A 21,654-nucleotide genomic window follows, 5' to 3' on the forward strand; every position below is an offset into this window, starting at 1 on the left:
TTTTTTTTTTTGTCTTTCTAAATATAAACTCATAGAACACTAAAATAAAATCTGAATTACAAATTGGGACCATATGTTAGGCAAGAAATTTGTAATATTAATGTTTTTCTTCTTTTTGTAAAATTATGGATTCTTTATTTTACAATCCCGTATGAAATTAATTTTGGACATCAAACTTTCAGATAGTGGTATTTTAGGCATAAACTTTTTAAAATATTTTAAGTTAAATGTCATTAATAAATTTGCTCATGTTGAAATGTAATCAATAGATTTTATCCGATTTTCTGCCGAACCTTTTTGTGGAAAAATTTGAATTTTAGCCATGACAATCATAGCTAGTCAAATGACGGGAATACCCTCGCCCTCTTCCTATATAAGGAACCCTGCCCCTCCATTGCTAACGATCCCATTTCCGAGCTCTCTCTCAACTCCAACATAACTAAAAGAAAAGATTAGATTTTGGTCGATTTTTGTTCATTTCTGTTTCCGTTTCTGAGTTAAAATTAAACATGTTGGGAGTTTTCAGCAGCGCGATCGTGTCGCCGCCGGACGAGCTGGTAGCCGCCGGCAGCCGAACTCCGTCGCCGAAAATCACGGCGACGTCGCTGGTCAACCGCTTCGTCCAGACTAATGGGGCCGCCGTCTCCGTACAAGTCGGCGACGACGCTCAGCTGGCCTACAGTCACAGCAACGAGTCTCCGTTGCAACCGAGGTGAGACAAACACACGGCATGTCGTTTCTTTTACTCTTAGAACTGAGATCAGTGAAACCACGCCGGATTCGTAATTAATCAAATCGAGTAAAATTGTCCAAAATACTCACTTTTTAATTAATTAAGGTTTTTTTTTTTTTTTTTTTCTCGTGATTTATTGTAATTTTAATTTTATACTCTGTGTGGTTGATTTGTTGATCACGGTTGGAGAGGAGACTCTATGATGATCATGATTGTGAAGTCGTGATGATTTCTTGATCTGATTGATGATCTGGTTTTCTCGGAGCTTCGGGATCGGCAAAGAGAGTTTTGGCGGTTGGTGCGGTGTGGGTCTCGCATGACCGCCATGGGACGTTATCCAGAGTTAAGATTTTGGTGACTAGATTGTTTCAATGGACGACCACACAGCTGATCCTTCCACGTGTCAGGATCCTGAACTGAATAATTTCCCAATTTCACAACAATAATATTATTTTTGATAAATGATTTCATCTTCGTTAGTTGCGATAAGTATTTAAACAGTCGTACCAGATTCGTTTTCCAGACAAAATTTTATTTATTTATTTACTTTTTGTCCTTAAAATACCTTTTCAAATTATTTGTTCCTCCGAATCAATCCCAAAGTCTCCAAAGAATTGTAGTGGAAGTAGGTGAGGAGGAGGATGACGCAGAGAGGGAGAGATTCTCTCTCGCTACCGAATATAAATTAAATGAAGTCATCGATTCAATATTTACATGATTCAGAAAGTAAATTACTTGTTTAATAGATGCTTGCCGCGTCGTGAATCGGTGAGAGAAGAATACAGGAGATCCATATTTTTTGTTAGGTGTTAGTTGATCGATCAAGTTGGTGGCTTTCCCATGTTTGTTTACGATTCAATTATTAATTGTGATAATTGTGAAGTCTTTCATCATCAAGACACAAATAATTGATCATAGACAATAAGAGTTGTATCCGCAGGTGGGGAGTTGGGACCAAATTGGCAAGTTGTACATGGACTTGGTGGTCTTATCATGGTCGCGTGATGAGTGCTATACTAATACTGGGATTTATCCTGATTATATGCAAGACTACTTTGTACATAATAATTCATAGTCCGCTGTGTGTTTCGGATTATGCATAATCCGAGATCACTTGTATTGAATGTAATCTAACTGCGGAAAATGGGGAAATTGCAGGTCATTTGCAGTGAAGGATGAGATATTCTGCTTGTTTGAGGGAGCACTTGACAACTTGGGAAGTTTGAGGCAGCAGTACGGACTTGCCAAGTCGGCAAATGAAGTGATTTTGGTGATCGAGGCTTACAAGGCCCTTCGTGATCGGGCTCCTTACCCGCCAAACCATGTCGTTGGCCACCTCAGTGGAAATTTTGCTTTCATAGTATTTGACAAGTCCACCTCAACTGTGTTCGTGGCGTCTGTAAGTCACCTTCGATTCCTTCCACACCAAGCAAAGAATAATATACCTTGGTAAAGCTAATAGCTTTGATTGGCATCTAACAATTGGGTTTGGTGTGTAATTGTGACAGGACCAATTTGGCAAGATTCCGCTCTCATGGGGAATTACTGCTGATGGATATGTGGCCTTTGGTGATGATGCAGAACTGCTCAAGGGTGCTTGTGGCAAGTCACTCGCTTCTTTCCCTCAAGGTGCGTAAAAGTTTTTTAGTGGGAGTTTCAGCGCACCTAATTCCTTGATTTTTTTGGCTCCACCAATAATTTGACAAATTGCAACATGATGTATGAGTTTTGAAAACAAATCTCTGTTCTTTGTTAACAATGGTGTTATTAATTTGTACAGGATGTTTCTACTCCACGTCTGTTGGAGGACTGAGAAGCTATGAGAATCCTAAAAACAAGATCACAGCTGTGCCTGCTACTGATGAAGAAATCTGGGGTGCAACATTTAAGGTAAATATGAAGTGCCTAATTTTGCTTTAGTAAGAGAACTGACTGTAGTTTTATTAACACCAGTTGATGCTATTTAGCATTTGGGTTGCGGCCGGATTATTCCTTCTGTGGGGCATTCTAGTGGGATAGGAATAAGATCTATTTTGATTGACGCGATATGTATTATTATGTCGTTAATGATAAGTAGGCTCTCTGAAGAGTTAGATCATACGATGCAAGAACTATCTTTGTATCCAAACAGGATTGCAGTAGCATCTCAACACAAAGAGCCTTAGTTGGAGAAAGTTTCACATCATCTGCTTAGTCTTTGCGGCGTTAGCTGATTGTGTAAAACAATTCCTGATTAAGGCTCTTGGAATTGAGATGCTAAAGCTTCCTGTTTAAGGAAATTATATTCCGAGCAAAACGAAAAAGTGATGTTTGAATATGAAGATTGTCTGTTGATTTTGAGAATCATTTACAAGATCTCATGAAGCCAGTGACTAGGGTCAGGCATTCGTGATTGTAAACATTTTTCGTCAACTTGACGGGGTGAAATTTTCAGGTGGAAGGGCCAGCAGTTCTTGCAGCCACAAAGTAGAAGTTTTGTCCTGATAGGGCGCTGCGTGGTCATCTTGAAAATCTAAATCTGTATCCGTTTCCTCCTCGAAGAAGTGAAGTTTTTATGTGGCGTTGGATGCAAGGCATACATGAGGAGCCAGTAAATACCTAGAAGAAGTGAGTGAGTGTTGATAAGAGTGTGTTTCTCGTGTAGTTTCTGGTCGTCGTATTTTAAGCTTCTACCAACGTACAACTATGCTTTTGTTTATTTAAAAATAATGTTGTATTAAGGAGCGGTTTGGAGTTAATTAAGAAGTTTACTTAGTAATAATATCGCAATTGCTTCCTCTCCATTGAATGGAGGAGCAACCAACGCAATTGATCCTTGGTGACAGAGACAGATTTTGATGGGGACGATGAAGACTAGGGTTTGTGGTGGAGCACTCTAAATACAAGAGTAAGGGAAAAGACGACTACACTCAAACAAACAATCAGCCACACGTCTCAGAAAAACCGACGGAGGCAACCTTTTCATTCAAAGCTTTATCCAGTTCAGGAAGCTCTATCATCTCTTTCAAAATCAAAGCCTATCTTTCAATTCACCGTGCCGGACTGGCTTACTCTGTCGTCTTGTACTGTTGACCATATTCTTTCCTTCCTACCATTCCACGATGCCGTGCGTCAAGTGTCAAGTGTCTTGGCAACGCGATGACGGCAAGTTTGTACACGGATCACGACTTTTAAGTTTCGACATCCGAGTGGCTATGAGATTCTACCGTGACACCTTCGAAGGTCAAGAAAAGATAAGATTTGTTGGCCGGTTCAAACACAATTGATCGACGTACTGATTTCACTTTAAGAAAGATTTCAAATTAATTTTTCACGCACCAACAATCCATCGGCTCGTGGATCTAATTCACCTGATCAAGAAGATTTCTGTTGTTAAATTTTTCTTGCAAGTGGAATCAGGTGAATTTTGGAGACATTTTTCTACTTGTTATCGGTTCAAGGTTCAAGATTCGCTCGTTGCAATGAACTATAAAGCCGCTATGTGTTTGCTAACTTGCAAGTCATATAGCTTCAGAATGTGGAGGTGGACATTTCCCTTTTGGTTCAAAAGGAAAGGTCCTCGTCCTTTACTAATACATTTTGAAGCCGTATGACTTGCAAGTTTGCAAACACATTAGTGACTATTTTGTTCATTGTGAGGGAAAATTTTAGACCATAAATTGATAGCAAGTAGAAAAAATGTCTCCATGATTTATCTGATTCCATTTGCGGGAAAAATTTAACAGCGCAAATTTTCTTGATCAGGACAAATTTGATCCATGAGTCGATGGATTGTTGATGCACTGCGTTAAGTGGAATATTAATTTGAAGTCTTCTTACAGTGGAACAAGTATGTAGGTCAATTATATTTCGAACCCAGCCAATAAATCTTGGCTTTCCTTGATCTTAGAAGACCACACTTCCAACGACATTAAGGCCACACTAGAGTCTTAGAGCCACTCGGATGTCGAAATCTATAGTTGTAATGCGTGTTCAAACTTCTTGTCATCGTGTTGCCAGGAAGGAGATAATGTGATCAATAGTATAAGACGGCAGAGTGAGTCAATCCATCAGTGGTGAAATTGATTGAAACAAAGGGGTGGGTTTTCCAAAAAGCAGTAGGAAAATCTTGAAATCTGACTGAAGTATGTGAGAAGATGACATGGTTTTGAGAGAGAATAAGACATGAATTGCATAGATATGGAAGAAAAGATGACGGTAGTCGTGAGTCAAATGGGAGGTAAGTCATATTTGCCGAAAATTACAATCTAAAAGATGGGGAGACTACAAGGAACAAAACGAAGGTATCATATGTTACAGTATGAATCGAGAGCATAGCATTTGGAAAGGAGGGTGCGAAGATCGTGGATTTCATTTTTAATGATTGTCTTCGGACGCGCCTATCTTGATTAACAGAGGTTGGTTGAGATGCATAGGATTTTTTATTTTCAGCCAAAGATCTTTTCCAATGTAGTAACTCTTGTAACCTAAACCATTAGAACCACTGCAAAAACAAGGCAAAGCAAAAAGACAACTACATAAGCTCAAAACCCTGCATACAAACGATATATCAGAAATGGAGAAACAATGAAGAAACAATACTAACGAGCAACAAAGCGATAAGAGAGACCCATAACCAATATTCAAGTGATAAAAATCTAGTCAGAACTGAACAAAGAATCAAATTGAGTTCGATTGAAATTTCGATGAAATGTTGCGTGTTTCCAATTCTCTGGGATCGCAAGTGCCTTACAAAATTAGTGTTGCAAGTGACCAATATAAATCCCAATTAGACCTAGCTGTGCATAAAGGAATATCTAAACAAGACTGATCAAATATATTCATCGCTAGAAGATGATAGATAACTGTCATTCTACTTTTTTCTTATCTAAAGCAGTATGACTGTTACACTGTTAGATGATGTTATCAACCTTGTTATGTTATAACAAGTTAATCTCTATCTCCCAACCATAATCTAACATGTGGATAACACGGAGGTGATCGACATCTCAGCAATTCTAACCTTATCATAGCTACTTTAATACTGCTACAAAACTAAAAGGAAGCTGCAGCAGAATAGAAAAGAAAAGAATCAAAATGATAAACACCCCCAAAAAGTTGAAGCCATCAGAGGTGATCATGAATCGTATATTGATGTTCTTCCTGAGCCTGTAGTGGTTGAGATCCTTGTTCGCCTTCCTTGCAATAAAGTTGCCTTCACATGCAAGTCTGTCTCAAAGCGTTGGTTCCGTACAATCTCCGATCCTTATTTTGTTGGCCGCTTTCAGTGTCTCCAATGTGACCGGAAAGAGAGGTACTCTATCGATTACATTACCCCCTAAGCTTTTACAACGTCCAAGCATCCAGTTTTCAAGACAATCAATTTCTCTTTGAGCTTCCTTCCCCTCCAATCATATGCGGTGGCTACGTATAATGACTTGATTTTGTGCAGAATTATAAAAGCCAGTTCCATGATTACTATATCCGAAATGGATTGCTCTTCCTGTAGAAACTAAGGATGCGCAGTTTCTAAAAATACCTCTTCCATTTCATTCAATGTTTATAGAATTACAATGATGATTTAGTATATATAGGCAATATACTACTCTCACAATTATAGTTATACCCGTGACTAATCTACCAATTTACAAGAGGATTATAACAAACATCTAACTAATTTGATGACACAATACTTGACTTTTTACACCCTCTCAAGCTGAACTTGGATGCATCTAAAGGTCCAAGAGAAAGCTTGGATTGCAGGTATACGAATTTGGATTTAGACAAGGACTTAGTATGAATATTAGCTAATTGGTCCTAAGTGCACACATATTGGACTTTGAGTAGATTAGCCAGCACCAACTATCAGATATAATGATAATCAAGTTCAACATGCTTGGTTCGAGCATGAAAAACTGGATTGGAAGCAAGTGAAATTGCAGAAATATAATCACACCAGATATGAGGAACTTGAGGAAGATGAAGACCAATATCCTTGAACACTTTACATATCCATGTTGTTTCGGCTGCTGTGTGAGCTAACGATCTGTACTCTACTTCAGTGGAGGATCAAGCAATAGTTGGTTGGTTCTTAGCATTCCAGCTAATAAGATTTAAGATTTGACCCCAGAAATATTCAATACCCACTAATAGACCGTCGATCAAATATACAATCAGCGTCTGAGTAAGCACTGAGGTGAATAACACATTTCTTGAACCACAAACCATGACTCACTATACCTTTAAGAAACCTAAGAATTTGTTTGGCTGCTTAAAGATGTGATTCTCTTGGAGCATGCATAAATTGACAGACTTGATTTACAGCAAAAGACAAATCAAGTTGTATCCAAGTCAAGTATTACAGCATTCCTACAATGGATCGGTACTCTATGGGATCGGTTAACAAAGGACCAGTGTGATCAAGTTTAAGTGAACCAAGAGGAGTGACACATGGCTTAGCACCTTCCATATGTGTCTTTTGAAGCAAGTCAAGGAGATATTTGCTTTGATGTAAAAAGATGCCTTTAGAAGATCTTTGAATCTCAAGGCCCAAGAAATAATGCAAGGGTCCTAAATCCTTCACAAGGAAGATAATACTTAATTTCTGAAGAAATTGTTGACCAGCAGCAGGATTAGGACTTGTGACAAGTATGTCATCAACATACACCAATACAATGACAAGAATATGTGCCCTGATCACAAACAGAGAAGCATCAGATTGTGATTGATGGAATCCTAAAGACTTTAGAATTGCAAATAGTTTATCAAACCAGGCCCTAGGGGCTTATTTCAAACCATACAAGGATTTATGAAGTTTCCAGACATGATTAGGGTAGTTGGGTTCACTAAAACCTGGTGTTGTTGCATATAGATATCTTCCTGAAGATCCCCATGTAAAAAGGCATTACTGATGTCCAATTGATTGAGGAACCAATTGTAATGTCCAATTGATTGAGGAACCAATTGTATTGAGCTGCTAGAGAAAGAAGAATTCGAATTGTGACTGGCTTTGCTACGGGACTAAATGTTTCCCTGTGGTCCAAACTAGCTTGCTGATGAAAGCCTTTGGCAACAAGTTGGGCATTATATCAATCAATAGTCCCATATGGATGCTTTTTAACTCGGAAAACCCACTTGCACCCGACAATATTCTGAGAAGGTTGAAAATGTATTAGAGACCAGGTACCTATGGACTGCAAGGCATTATACTCATCCTGCATAGTAGACCTCCAATGAGCATGTTTCAAAGCCTGGAGATAAGTGGTTAGGAAAAAATCAACAGTTTCGGGCAAATGATGTTTGGTAGCTGAGTAGGGTTTGGGTTTAGATATTCTAGCCTTGGACCATGTGATCATGGGATGAATATTAGTTGCTGCAGGTAATGAAGGAGATATTGTAGGTGGTGTGGGGGAAATATTAGAATCCAAAGTTGCAAATTATGTAACTAAAGATGTAAAGAGAACAAACTGGGCAACATATTATGTAATTGGGATATTAGTTGCAACAGGTACATGTGGAGCAATAAATTGTGTAGCTAGAGCAGCAGGTATAGGAAATTGCAGAGAAACATTCGAGTTCAGTAGAGGGAGTTGATAAAGAATGAAATGGAAAATTAGTCTAATCAAATAGCACATGCCTTGAGATGTAAATTCTCTGTGTAACTGGATCAAGACACTGATACCCCTTGTGTTGAAAGCTATACCTTAAAAAGACATAGTGTTTACTCTTACTATCCAACTTGGATGTAGTATAAGGCTTGAGCCAAGGAAAACAACCACAGCCAAAAACTTTGAGCCGAGAGTAATCTGGAAGTGAACAAAAGAGAAGTTCCCAGGGAGATTGCAATAAGCCACCAATGGGAAGCCTATTAATTAGATAACTACCAGTGGAAACTACTTCAACCCAAAACACATGAGGAACTTTAAAGGCAACCAAGAGTGTTCGTGCAGTTTCAACCAAGTGATGGTGTTTTCTTTCAACACATCCATTCTGCTCAGGAGTAAAAGGACAACTAAATTGTTGTAAAATGCCATGAAGTTCAAGAAAATTCTGAAACTAATGACTAGTAAACTCACCCCCTGAATCAGAGCGAATTGCTTTTATTTTATTACCAAGAGTGTTCTCTATATAAGTCTTGTACTCCACAAATGTTGAAAATACAGAAGACTTAGACTTTAGAGGAAAATACCAGCCATACTTACTGTAATCATCAACAATAAGCAAGTAATACGTATAACCACTCACTGAAACAACATGAGATGGCCCCCAAACATCACAATGTAACAATTCAAGACTTCTAGTAGACACATAATGAGTAACAGCAAATGGAAGCTTGTGATTCTTTGCAAGAGCACAGTAATTGTAGAATAAGTCTAAAGAAGGTTTACCTTGAACAACAACCTTATTTGTAGATAGTACTTTACGAAAAATAACAGAAGAGGGATGACCAAGTCTGTTGTGCCAGATTTTGACATTGGCAAGAGTATTTACTAGTGCAGCATGAGTGGAAGGAGTAGGTTTGTAGAGGGAAGATGAACCTTGAAGAGGAAAGAATCCATCTTTAACTTGTCCCCGCAAAAGCGTCATTCCTGTAAAACGATCCTTAACAAATGATCCATGAATGTCAAGAGTTAATGAGGAATCATTATCTTTGATAAATTGATAGCTCGAAAGTAGACTATGCTGCATTTGAGGCACATGAAGAACATTTTGCAATTTAAAGGAATGAGCAGGAGTATGCAAATTAGAAGTGCCAACATGATATATAGACAGACCTTTACTATCTCCAGTGTACACCTTGTCTTCACCATAGTAGGGAGTAGGAGACTGCATATTTGATATATCATTGGTAATATGGGAGGCGACACCGGAGTCAATGAGCCAAGAAGTGGATGGCTTGGCAGTGTAATGGGCATAAATACCAGTAAGTTTAGCTAAAGGAACCTTGCTTGAGAATAAGTTGATTTATGGTTATGAAAATTTAATTGAGGAATCAAATATCTCCTTGATTTGTTAAAGGTAATCAGACATTGACTGAGAGCCTTTCTGAATATTCTGAAGTCAGGAACGCAATTGATGAATATGTGCATCTGAGACCCCACCAAATCGTTGCTCAAGTTTAAGCAAGAGATCACTAGCAGATGAGACACCAACGATGAACGGAATGACTTCCTCAAAGAGAGTTGAATTAAACCAAATGAGCAGATTTTGGTCCTTCCCATACCAGTGCTCAAAGGCAAGATTAAGCAAACGATCCGGCAGAAGGGGTGATGGATTAGACTTAGTGCCATCGATGATACCAAGGAGCTTGTAATGACGAAGGATCAGTGCAAATAAAGCACGCCATGGGAGATAATTCGATCACCGGAGCTTGATCGGAACCATACTTCAGATAATTTGGATCGTGAGAGAAGCATAAGATTAGGAGAAATTAGGGTTTGAAGAAGAACAATTAGGGTTTGGAGCAGGCACCGACTCAACCAGAGAAGAGGATTCGAACGGAGACGCCATCAAGATTCAAGATTAACAAGTCAAAAATCTAAATCGGAGTGGAACAAGTGGTTAATCAGCACACCGAAGAAGATCAGAGAAGAGCGAAAGATCGGAGAAGAAAAATTCAAGATGATCAAAGAAGTCGTGAAGCAGTTGGCGATGGTACCATGTAGAAACTAAGGATGCACAGTTTCTGAAAATACCTCTTCCATTTCATTCAATGTTTATAAAATTACAATGATGATTCATTATATATAGGCAATATACTACTCTCACAATTACAGTTATGCCCTTGACTAATCTACCAATTTACAAGAGGATTATAAAAAACATCTAACTAACTTGATGACTTAATACTTAACTTTTTACTTCCTCCCTTTACAGTTCACAATCGTAGTATTGTAATCGTGTTAGGCGGGTTCATGTGTCCATGCTATAACAACTCCTCATCTAAGGAAGAGGTTAGTAGTACTAGTCCGAATAGGCGGGCGTTCGTTTGAATAGTTGTAACTTTACTAAATTTGGATCATGCGGCTACCTCGTGAATGAAGAGAGTTGCCTCTGTTACACAGCCCGCTAATAAGGGTAAAATTATAAATAGTTGAGTCTTTCTCATTACGCGCAACAGATACAACGCATAAAACAGATTGGAGGTTTGGATTTCACTCCCCCTACAACAATACTACATGGCGGCCGGCCGCTGCCGTGTATTTCAGATTCGATGAACACATTGTTACGTTTCACATTGGTGAAGGAAGGTTAGAGAAAACTGAAAAACATCTGTTTGATTTTGCAGCTCCTTTCTCGGAAATCTACCCTTTTGCGCTCCCAAGGTGGCCGACACCAGTTCCTAGACTCTAGAAATTAACATAATCTCTTGCTGTTTGCTGGTTATGACCTGTATCCCTCTTATTCATTTCTTTTTAATTTTGATAATTTTTTATTTTTCATTCTCTAACTTTTCATTTCCTTATAACTGTGAAGGGAATATTACAACAGATTTACAGTAAAATATCTTGTGGAGTTGATAGGTGCAGAGAGAGAGAGTTTAAAAAAGAAATTTGGAAATTCAAAAGGGGAATTCAAGATAATTCAAATTCATTCATCCATCCTCACCCTCGGTAGTCTTGGAGGGCAATTTTACGTGGAATGGATTCACCACTACAGTTACGTCCTGATTCATGTAAGTCATCTCTCGAGTCTTGGGAAACAAAAGCAAAGACAATAGTTAAAATAACCTACTACTACTACTGATGATACTATTATCTATCGTAAGAGCATAATTAACCATATTCAGCATGCAATTATCATACATATATGAAAATCAAAGTACTGGAATATGAAACTGCATTTAAAGCTGGTTAATTAGATTAGACATATATATAAAAGCCAAGAGAAGAGATCAACTAAACCCTAAACCGAAAGCGGATCGAGCTCTCTCTAGGATGAGAAAACCACCCACCTCTCATCCTATAAGCAATTTTCATGTTGTTGTAGTACTCTTATTTCCATCAACGTGGGAGGCTCACAGGAATGAAAGACAACTTTTTGTTGAAAGAGAGGAATAAACATGATGAGTGAGCTAGAGACAAGGGTGCATGCAAAAGGAGACTCTCCCCTTCAAAAAGGTACTCACAAGGCAGAAAAATGGTTGGTTGGCACCACAAATATGGATTATGGAGGACCAGAACAGCACAACTAGTAGAGGATTTTTTACAGAAAAGTAGGGCATATGGCACCATGCATCTTTTTTCTTTCCCCAGATTCTTCTGCCACTGAATACAACTAAAACTTGTGGCCACATGCCAAGCATAAAAGTGGAATGAATCATGGTTTTGTTCCTTAAAGTGCTTGTAAGGTGCATTGACCAATTTCCTCCTCAATTACTTCCAACTTGTCAACCTGAAAAGGAATCAAACAAGACCTCTAGATTTACAAGAACAAATACAGAATAACCAGATTGTTTACAGTACCAGAATCCACACCTTTCACTTGATCTTTTCAATTTTCATGTACCAAAACCAAATACTTTTGCAACTGTAAGGACCGGAAATAAAGCAAACTGTGTAACTATTGTATCCAAGATAAACACTTTAAATTGAAGCCTTCGATTACAAACAATGATGATATAGTCAAAGGATGTTCTGGTTTTATACTCCATTATCTCTTTTACTCGATATCTTCGTGCGGTTGCTGTTGTTGATGTGGCCATGTTGGCTGAGCAATGTACGGATGTGTCTGTTGGCCATACAGATTCTGATCCATCGCAGGCTTTCCCACTATCATCCCCGGAGCACCAACCTGTGGAGCATGCTGAGGAGGCATGTAATAGTAAGGAACACCATCAGACGGACCCCCAACTGGGAGATTCCCACCTCTTGGGATTGATGCAAGTACTTCATCTTTCAAATCCTCTCTTGGGACGATATCAACTAGAAAGTCAAATATATCAGTCCGCGTAATTGCTGCTGCGATGTCGTTCTTTTGCAGTGTTCTTCTTTTGTTCTCCTCAGTGTGATTCCAAGACCGCATTGTCAACTCTAGAATGAACATCTCACAGGCCCTAGCAAATATGACAGGAGCTTCGGCTGATATCATCCTCACATCCTCATCCGCCTTCATAATCTTCTTAATCCTGGCCAATGGCAAACTATGGTTTTTGAAATCATTAGTTTCATCAATTTCTTTATGCTGCTCTCCCCAAAATTTTTGGAGTTGTTGCTGCAGTTGCTGTTGTTGTTGCTGGTGGATGTGCTGATAAGCTAGCTGGTGTTGTGCAAGCTGAGACGAGGCAGAAGGACCTGCTGGCTGAGTAGGAGATTGCATCATCCCAACTGATCCATACGGGTTCACACCATATGATGCTTGAGCTGCAGTACCCGCCACTCCCATTGTTGCAGGATGTCCATGCCCTTGCTGATCCATATTGGTCTGTGCTCGCTTTTGGTATATAGTACATAATAAACAATCAGTATAAGAAATTACAAGTTTCAAGAGTCGAACCTCCTAAACCTTGACAAAAAGTAGAGAATGCTTAATAACAACTACAGAATTTTAGCTCCCAAATTTATATGAGCGCTGGCCGTTAAACCATCTAACACAAGTCGCGACCTTCATCTCAAAGGGTTTGTGACCAGTTGTGCCACTAAAAATAGGAAATGGCTTCCACACACCCATTTTCCCCTTTTGCACACCCTTATTTATTTTTGTCCCCGTATTCTCCTTTGATTTATTCAATCAAAAGGCCAAAAGGAACATGGCTCTGCAAGGGGAGAAAATTGGTGTGTGGAAAACACATCCCTAAAAATAAGACTAGATACTAAATAGTTAGAATAATTCAATCCTAATCCCCCATCAAAGCTTCAAACTCTATAATAACAAACAATACCAAAATTCTCTTCCGCCTGAAATCAGCACTAGAAACCTTTAACCAAATTGCTCCTCAAAGGAGGTCTAGCATAACTGTATACGCCATTTGAGTACTCTTATGGTTTATACCAATCGACTTTGTTCCAATTAGCAATCGATCCTGTCATAACTACCACTGCACCTTTTATCCCATCCAAATAGCTGATTACACTATGAAATTCCATTGCACAACCGAGACTAATATCTGAAATCGAGTATTCTGTCTTAATAGGAAAATCCATCGAACTTTTTTTGGGAACAAATAGTATATACCTCAGGCATTCGGCTACTCTGATCAGTAGCTTGCCTCTAAAAATTGGACAAGCAGGAACCGCGCTTGGCATGGCATATTCGCCTTTTACTCAAAGGTCAAAACTAGACACAAGCAATGAAAATCGCATGCAAATGTTCGTACCGAAAGGCACATGTACTCTCCCCTTCCCCCCAACAGAAAGAACCAAAACAAAACAAAACAACACAAAGGGTAGAGGCCTTTAAATTGAGTTGCATAATTTTCTTCCGGAGCAAAAAAGACCCGAGTCAACTCAAAGTCTCAAACCTCTGCACACTAACTCACCGAGAGAGATTCTAAAGCAACAAAAACCCCAGAAAACTTCTTGGTTTTGACTTACCTTCACAAACACACACCACTTATGTATTATACTTAAGGGTTACTATACTTAGGGTAAACATACCCCCACTACAGTAAATTCACCACACTCAAATCAAATCTAGGGTTTCAGAAACCCTAACAAAATAATTCAAGAACAGATAATAAGACCAAATTTCACTTATTAAACACCAAATCTCCACTAATCACATATAAAATTATTCCTAAAAAAATTATATAACTCATGCATGAAAGAACAAACACACAAAAATTGGTACCTTTGGCTCACTGCTCTGTTCCCCAATTCTGGGTTTTATTCAACCACCAAAACCCTAAACAGAAACCAAAGAAATCAATGAAATTCATGCACCAATTGAACTGAAGCTTCAGGCAAAAATTGAAGTGCTGCCAAATACTACAATAGGAAAATTATTTATCATAAAATTTGAAAAAATACATAAAAATCGAACCTTTGTAATGAATTTCTAGGGTTTTTGGAATAATCGATCAAATAAAACAGTAAAGGCAGAGCGGAGCGGAGTGGGGATCGCAGTGGAGAGTGGAAGATTGAATGTAAGTATGTGTGTGTTACTGTTAATAATGCCTTCCACTATAAAAAAGCGCCAGGTTTGGTTCGTCGTCGTCCCAACTATAACTTCTAAGTTTGATTTTTTTTACTCTGACGATTTTACCCTCTTAATTTATTAATTGTTAAAAGGAAAATAAAAATAAAAATATCTCCTCCCACTAGTCAACTGCCTAATTTATAGTTTTAATGAGTTAAATTGAGATAATTTGCTTAATAAAAGGGCACTTGAGTATCTCCCTTGACCAAAAAAATGGTATTGGAGTTCTAAGCGTCAATGGGCTGGTGTTTGTGTGAACCAAACTGAAATATCTAGCGTTACCTACTTTTATGTGGGCCATGGGCCATGGACACGACATCAATCAACATGAACTCTACCCAAAGCTCATGAGTCAATAAGTTGACCTATATTTTCATTTTTTTTCAAATTACAATCAGCGCTGCCCATCTTCCAATGTTGACAAAAGAAATATGCATGTGTTATAAGAAAATTGATCAATGTTAGAAGATTGGTTCTTTTGTTGTGTATCAACCACTGAATCGACCAAGTTGATGAGAAAATTTATGGGACTGATAAACTAGTTAAACTTGGTTGATTATTAATGAGGATGTGATATACGACGTAAGATGATGAACTATGAAAAAAGAGAAAGGTACTCGTGTGTATGCAAGTTTGGTGTAGTGCTGATTCAATGACTTGGAAACATCATTCTCTGGTTCAGTTCGGTTTACTGAGTTCTAAGTTGACCCAAAAAGAACAGTTTGGTTCAACTTTAATTGAAAATAATAAGGTGAAATCAAACTTATTGTTGTGCAGCTTGATCGATTTGTTTTGATTGGTTTGATAGTACAAAGCTACTCTATCAGTTCATTCGTTCCACCCCAATATTTGTACATGTACATAATGTTCAAGAATCTGAGCCATCCAACCATAATATATAGACAAGAAAATAATCTTAAAAATAGGGACAAATGACGATACCTTGTCAATGTCTTAGCTTTAAATCATGAGGAGGGAGAAAATCAGAGATCTGTATGGATGGGGCATTGTTAAACAACAAAGTCACAAAACAAAAAACTAAAGCATTTACTAAACAAAATATTTATATATTAATCCATAAGATTTTTCATACAACGTATTACAATATTCCTCAACGCATTTTCATGTTTTGAAAGTGTTACATAACAACTTCATAACCTCTAGAGATCTATATAAAAATAACCATGTCCTTATGTTCATCCAGTGATCTCCCATCCGATTGCTCAATTGACTTTTCAGAAATATCATGCCCGAAAATGCTCTTTCAACGTTAGTAGTTGCAATTGGAAGAATTAATGTTAATGTCATGAACAAGTAAACTAATTATACACCTTGCTAATGACACAAGCATGTACATTTTTTTGCATGCCAAAAAAACCCATGAGTGGGGGCATTCGCCCCCTCTAGGCCTAAGTGGTTCGTCCAAGCTCATGAGAGAGATTAGAGAGAGAGAGCGCGCGCGACAGGTTGGCGGGAATGTGCATGCGAGGGTGACTCTTGGGAGAGTGGAGCCGTCTCCGGCAATTTTGCTATTTAAAAGTTTCCATAACCCATTTTCATTTGTAGGAACATTACCGTACGTTGGTTGGGGATTAGATTGCTCAAAATGCGAAGAGAGGATTTTTATTCCTGTGAAAATAAGTTGAAAGAGAGGATTTTTATTTTTCAACAATATTGAGGAGAGAAATTTAACGAGAGTCATAATTAAGTATTGAGCTTGTTATTGACAAGTGAAAATAAATACAATTGAATCGTAGCGCTAATGGCGAGAGGACTAGTTAATCATAAATTCCATTGCCAATCTGAACATTGTTGTCTGTATTTTCATGGTGCGTACTGCCTTATGGCTCCATGAGTCAAGAACTTGGACACCGCGCTTTCTCCGTCAACGATGCCATGCGTTATTGTCATCGCTCAAATGGGGAACCAAAATGGGTTGGTGTTCATAATAATTGTTGAGGGTGTAATGAAATCTAACAGAGGTTTATGGCTTGGAAACACCCCGGCTGTCAGCGCAGCTTATATACTCACGAAAACATCATCCTTATTATATGATATCATCCAGAGTTCCAATGAACCGGCAGCAACAACAAACTCGTATCATATATCTACAAGTCAAATAGTCTGGAAGGTGTGAAGGAAACAGAAAAAAACGTGATTCTGACCGACGTAACATAACCAAATGAAATTGATGTCTCTCTGAATGTCTGTAGACCAAATGCCACGCTCTGGAAGTCCACAGCATCAACCAACTGGACAGATATCCTCCAAACTGCAACAGAGAAAGTAATATCTTACACTTGAACTCTAAAATCGCCCATGATAATTGATCAACGTTAAGGTCCACTACCTTCTCCCCAAGCACTCGATGATATCGGTAGTGAGGGTTGACCTTTTCTTATTCTCGAAACCAAGGGATGCAGCCTTCCTCATTAAAGCGGACGCAGCAATGCACCCCAGCAGTGCAGGATTTCTGGAACTGTAAAAAACACAAATTGCGTACAAACAATTGTCAAACATGGGTAGAACCAATATTATGAACACATATTTAGACTGTTAAAACCTGGTACTCAAATCCCCATCTTTGATCTTTTGACGGGCCCATGATAGAAATACACCAACGCTGGAATAACCAAAACAAGTTTTTGTTAGTTATCCAACATAGCGTTTTGTAAGCTCTCAGAATCTGAGTTCTGAAGCATCAGTCAGTGATCACCTCCTGACTGTAGAAATTCAAATGTTGAACAAGATATAACCCGGAGAAATAATTTTAATATCGTATGGATCTCTATCTCTCTTTTACATAAATAGATATTACAATTATGCATTCTTTGAAAAAACTGGAAAATGAAGAAGATTGTAAATTCACCAGATACAAAATGAAGCCATCCAAATGCTTAGCAAAATTTTATTTAAAAAATAAATTGTTGATGCACAAAATCAGGTAGTTTCGGGATTGGTCAAGTATGGTACAAACATAAATCAAACTGAAACTCAGAAACAAAAACTTGCCTTCCAGAAAGTATATCACCCTGCCCACCACATCGTCGAGGAGAACCGTATATGCTCACCGAGTTGACTGCATAGAAGCATCAAATGTTAAAGGTAAATAGAGTCCAGGTTTTTATATCCGGGGAACAAAACAGAGATGTTTCCGAAACCTAAACTAGTCAATGAGCTGGAAAGAAGACAAAAAGCCTATGATTTGGCTTAAAGAAGAAAATTTAGAAAATTTAGAAAACAAATCATGTGATTTGCAGAAAATTTAGAAAGAAAGAAAAAAACACAAATGGAACCCTTTGGTGTGGAGAGATTCAAGTATGGTATGGCTCTCATGCCCCAGCTTCAAGTAAAAAATGACCTTTGTGGACACAAAACATTAGGCATGCCAATTACCCAGCTTCATATCACCTGATTGACAGAAGCTGCTGGAAGGGTAGTGACCCAAGTTCACATTCGTCAAGTGTGTCACATGAAATATCCTCTCCACCAGCTAAGAGGCAACCATACCAGCAGTTTTGGCAATGCTTACTGGTGTTCCCAACTTAGATGTGGAAAAACAAATATTCATGGAATATCAACATTATTAAAGCAATAGCTTCACATATTACCAGTAAACACGTGCTTTAATAACTTCACATATTACCAGTAAGCACGCTGCAGGTATATGCTCACATACCTGTCTCACCATCACTAATGAGGTCAGATCTTCCTTTCCTAAGTATAGTTACACCACCAATCCTGACAGAGAAAGACTCAAAAAATCGTTAGATTGAAAGAAACAACTACAACTACCAAATTGCAAATTTCATAGCATGGGAAAAAATACATCACGACGCAAAATAATGCGTGAAGCAGAAACGAGGAAACCATTCAGACAGATGCATCTACATGGGCATTCTGACAAAATTGTCTACCTCACATTTTGAATAATCACTAATCAGATGGCTCTATCCAATATTTGCAAAATATCCTTATTCCCTTCTCAGCCAAATAGGTTTTACATATTTTATACTGAGATTTAAGTATAGATAAGTAGTTATTTTATACTTAGACTTAAGTATAGATAAAGTAATTATCAACTAATCCAACACAAAATGGAAAAGCTAGAAAAGATATTTACCTTTTTGCAAGAGATAGTACTTGCTCGGGAGCATCTTCATCATTTACTTCACAGCTCAAAACTTTCTGTACAAGGCGCTTATATTCATTTATGTTTGGGGTCAGCACAGCCAAGGGATATCCACTGACAAGATCAATACAGTTTGTGACCAGAAAGAGTCCATCCTGGAAAAGCTTATACCATTATGGCTAGAATTTGAAGCAAAAAGTACACACTACGAAAGATCATTATCAACTCACATCAAAACAAGGATACAGAAAATAGTGACTACATACCCCATCAATGACAATTGGGACATTGGACCGCCTTGCATGCTTCATGATGTTGCTCACACAGTCCTGGATTATGTCATTCAATCTTAGAACCATTTTTGAAAGGATTTGGTAAAGACGCACTACATTATAGTCCTTCATCATACAGTATAAAAGAGGAGGACATGTTTAGAGTACCCCAAATCAAACGCTATAAACTAGATTACAACAGCTCCACAAGTAACAGCATCAACATAAAGCTAACCAGAAGAAATGGGTCCCTTCCGAGGCCTGGACCAACGACAAGACAGTCAAATCTTTCCATCCATTTATCAACTTCAGCAAGAACCTTTTCTGAGACGAAACTTCTGTCCTCATCCCTGAAAACCATGTTATAAACTCAGCAGCTCACTTAATGATAGTATGTTTTGTGTGTTATAAGCACATCAACTTGTTTACAAAGCTGAATCACCTAACACTGTACGATTCTTCTAAAATAGGGTGTACAATCAACTCAGGACTGTAGCTTTTTATGACCGAAGCTGCATCTTTTGTACAAAAGACATGGGACAGGTCTGCACCCTGAAAGGAAATATATTTCAGTTCCATCAAACTAGCAAGCAACGAAGCAAATCACTTGTTCATTTGTTTGTTTCATTTCATTGTACACTAAGCTACATTTTTAATAGAATCCAGCTAAATTTGTAGTTATTTTCCTTAAAACAAAAAGAGCAGGGCACTAACAATTTTTAATGCTGAGATAGCAGAAAAGTATGGAGCACCAGTGTATTCACGACACCCGCCAATAACAGCTATCTTTCCTGACAAGCACAGAGAGATAGATATAAGCTACATTTTCTCCCCTTCTTAACAAAACAATGAACAAACACATTAGAAAGAGAGAAGTAAATGAAAACTTATGCAAAGCAAATAAGACCCACAATCCGAATAGAAACCAAAGCAAGTCAGTCCTAGAATCAACATCAAAATGATTTCCGTAATTCTCGATACTTGCACTGCATCACGCACAACAATCATCATTGACAAATACATACTGTAATGCATTTGTCTTTCCGTGCAAATTACACAAAGTTAAAGAAACGACATTGTAAACATCGAGTGCAAAGGGGGTTCGAATCCCCCTCCCTCGCTCGAATAAAAATAAATAAATAGGGTTTAGGGTTTAGGTGACATTGGTAGCAGAGCAGTGTGAGATTAATTACCAGCCTGACCCTTGTGTCTGTTGGGATCGAGGGTCGGAGTGATTGCTCGCAAAACGCTCTCGGCGTCAGCTTCCAAAGAGGGCCGATTCGTGAATTTCATAATTCCTTGCATTGCCTTCTGATTTGTGATGGTGTTACGATCACTGCAACCTCCAACTCCGAGAGACCTTATCAGAAACTGTTGCCTTCTCAGCACACCAGACGAACCCAACATGTAAAGGCAAGTTCTTGCAACAAACCCAGAATTCATTCCATGTTTTATTAGCATCAATGTCCCCAAAAATCACACTTTCTTACTTCAACTGAAGAAACCAAAAATAAATAAATAATGGAATTTTCATGAGATTAAGTTTAATTTTACCCGGAAATTGATCAAATTGAGAAAATTGCTGAAGTTTGGAGCAAGAAATTTCAGATACGTACCGAAAGATTGGTTCTTCAAAATCTCAGGAAGCACAGCACAGCGCACAGAAGCAGCGAGTGAAATGGTGTTCGGCAAAGTTCGGTGGACTTTGGCTGTTGAAGTGGAAGGAAGGACACACAGGCTTACAGCCTACAGCCTACACGTGCGCAGACTTAAGTGGGTCCCACTATGAAACTTAAAACGACAGCGGTTCATTGTTCTCGCTGATTGATCCAGAGAAATGGGATTGGATTGGACTTTTGGCTGTGGTGGACTTGGGTTCATTGTTCTGCTTCAGCCCAAGAAGATTTAATAGAAAATGGGAAAGAAAAGGAAAATGGATAGAAAGGCAAAAGAAAGTGCATGACATGCATTCTTTCTACCGGTGGAATTCTCTCCTCTTCTAATCTCTATTTTTCAATTTTTTTTATTAAAATGATTACAGATAAGTCACATCATCATCATGTGTTAATTTCTTTATAGAGAGAGAAAGACAAAGAGAAAAGTATGAGAGGATGGGATGGGAAATGAGAGAATTTGAAAAGGAGAATCCTACTCAATAAATTTCACAATATCACATACGAGAAAGTCTTTATGCGACACATGCATAAAAACGACAATGATGGAGGTAGATGTTGGCAGTACCGCAGTAGCAATGCTGGTTAGGTGACGGCGTGGAAATTGTGGTGGCAGCAATGATGACAACTATGGTGGGAGGTGATGGTGATGGTGGTACGGCTGATGGTGCTAACTATCACGCCATGATTCCAAGATAAGTAAGGATCGACAAATGGCAGACAAAAGTA

At 38.4% G+C, this 21,654-nt stretch overlaps 3 protein-coding genes across 6 annotated transcripts; 1 reads left to right on the plus strand and 2 right to left on the minus strand.

Annotated features, from left to right (window-relative positions):
• Positions 1-397: 397 nt before the first annotated feature.
• Positions 398-3,494, plus strand: AILP1 (aluminum induced protein with YGL and LRDR motifs). Its single transcript, XM_068469663.2, has 5 exons — positions 398-712; positions 1,892-2,132; positions 2,242-2,362; positions 2,514-2,623; positions 3,168-3,494. Exons 1-5 carry the CDS (start codon positions 510-512, stop codon positions 3,201-3,203), a joined length of 711 nt encoding a protein of 236 aa, XP_068325764.1. The 5' UTR covers positions 398-509; the 3' UTR covers positions 3,204-3,494.
• Positions 3,495-12,114: 8,620 nt separating this feature from the next.
• On the minus strand, positions 12,115-14,858 carry LOC137731561 (nuclear transcription factor Y subunit C-3). 2 transcript variants are annotated; one of them, XM_068470699.2, is made up of 3 exons: positions 14,693-14,858; positions 14,501-14,554; positions 12,115-13,144 (listed from the first exon to the last, which is right to left on the minus strand). In XM_068470699.2, the coding sequence occupies exon 3, from the start codon at positions 13,127-13,129 to the stop codon at positions 12,374-12,376; it is 756 nt and encodes a 251-aa protein (XP_068326800.2). In that variant the 5' UTR covers positions 13,130-13,144; positions 14,501-14,554; positions 14,693-14,858; the 3' UTR covers positions 12,115-12,373. The 2 variants fall into 2 exon arrangements, with proteins under 2 accessions (XP_068326800.2, XP_068326801.2); XM_068470700.2 differs by having other exon boundaries at positions 12,115-13,135; positions 14,693-14,849.
• A 1,973-nt stretch (positions 14,859-16,831) lies between these two features.
• Positions 16,832-21,131, minus strand: LOC137731467 (pfkB-like carbohydrate kinase family protein). 3 transcript variants are annotated; one of them, XM_068470577.2, is made up of 12 exons: positions 20,869-21,131; positions 20,446-20,672; positions 19,967-20,043; positions 19,695-19,804; positions 19,488-19,602; positions 19,247-19,309; positions 18,972-19,135; positions 18,528-18,589; positions 17,861-17,927; positions 17,412-17,471; positions 17,199-17,327; positions 16,832-17,120 (listed from the first exon to the last, which is right to left on the minus strand). In XM_068470577.2, the coding sequence occupies exons 2-12, from the start codon at positions 20,657-20,659 to the stop codon at positions 17,093-17,095; spliced, it is 1,089 nt and encodes a 362-aa protein (XP_068326678.1). In that variant the 5' UTR covers positions 20,660-20,672; positions 20,869-21,131; the 3' UTR covers positions 16,832-17,092. The 3 variants fall into 3 exon arrangements, with proteins under 3 accessions (XP_068326678.1, XP_068326677.2, XP_068326679.1); XM_068470576.2 differs by having other exon boundaries at positions 20,446-20,747; XM_068470578.2 differs by having other exon boundaries at positions 20,807-20,937.
• Positions 21,132-21,654: the final 523 nt, after the last annotated feature.

Source organism: Pyrus communis, chromosome 16 (genome assembly GCF_041283825.1).
Source record: "Pyrus communis isolate YQ-2024b chromosome 16, ASM4128382v1, whole genome shotgun sequence".
Taxonomy (NCBI): domain Eukaryota; kingdom Viridiplantae; phylum Streptophyta; class Magnoliopsida; order Rosales; family Rosaceae; genus Pyrus; species Pyrus communis.

Bases quoted from the DNA above. Each gene is read 5' to 3' on its own strand.
- LOC137731561 (XM_068470699.2), bottom strand. From the start codon at position 13,129: ATGGATCAGCAAGGGCATGGACATCCTGCAACAATGGGAGTGGCGGGT.
- LOC137731467 (XM_068470576.2), bottom strand. From the start codon at position 20,713: ATGCTAATAAAACATGGAATGAATTCTGGGTTTGTTGCAAGAACTTGC. The intron at 19,310-19,487 runs GTTAGCTTTATG...GACATAATCCAG, and splicing joins GAAGGGACCCATTTCTTCTG to GACTGTGTGAGCAACATCAT. The intron at 17,472-17,860 runs GCAAGTTTTTGT...TGGTTATTCCAG, and splicing joins GGTGATATACTTTCTGGAAG to CGTTGGTGTATTTCTATCAT.
- AILP1 (XM_068469663.2), top strand. From the start codon at position 510: ATGTTGGGAGTTTTCAGCAGCGCGATCGTGTCGCCGCCGGACGAGCTG. The intron at 713-1,891 runs GTGAGACAAACA...GGGAAATTGCAG, and splicing joins GAGTCTCCGTTGCAACCGAG to GTCATTTGCAGTGAAGGATG. The intron at 2,133-2,241 runs GTAAGTCACCTT...TAATTGTGACAG, and splicing joins CAACTGTGTTCGTGGCGTCT to GACCAATTTGGCAAGATTCC.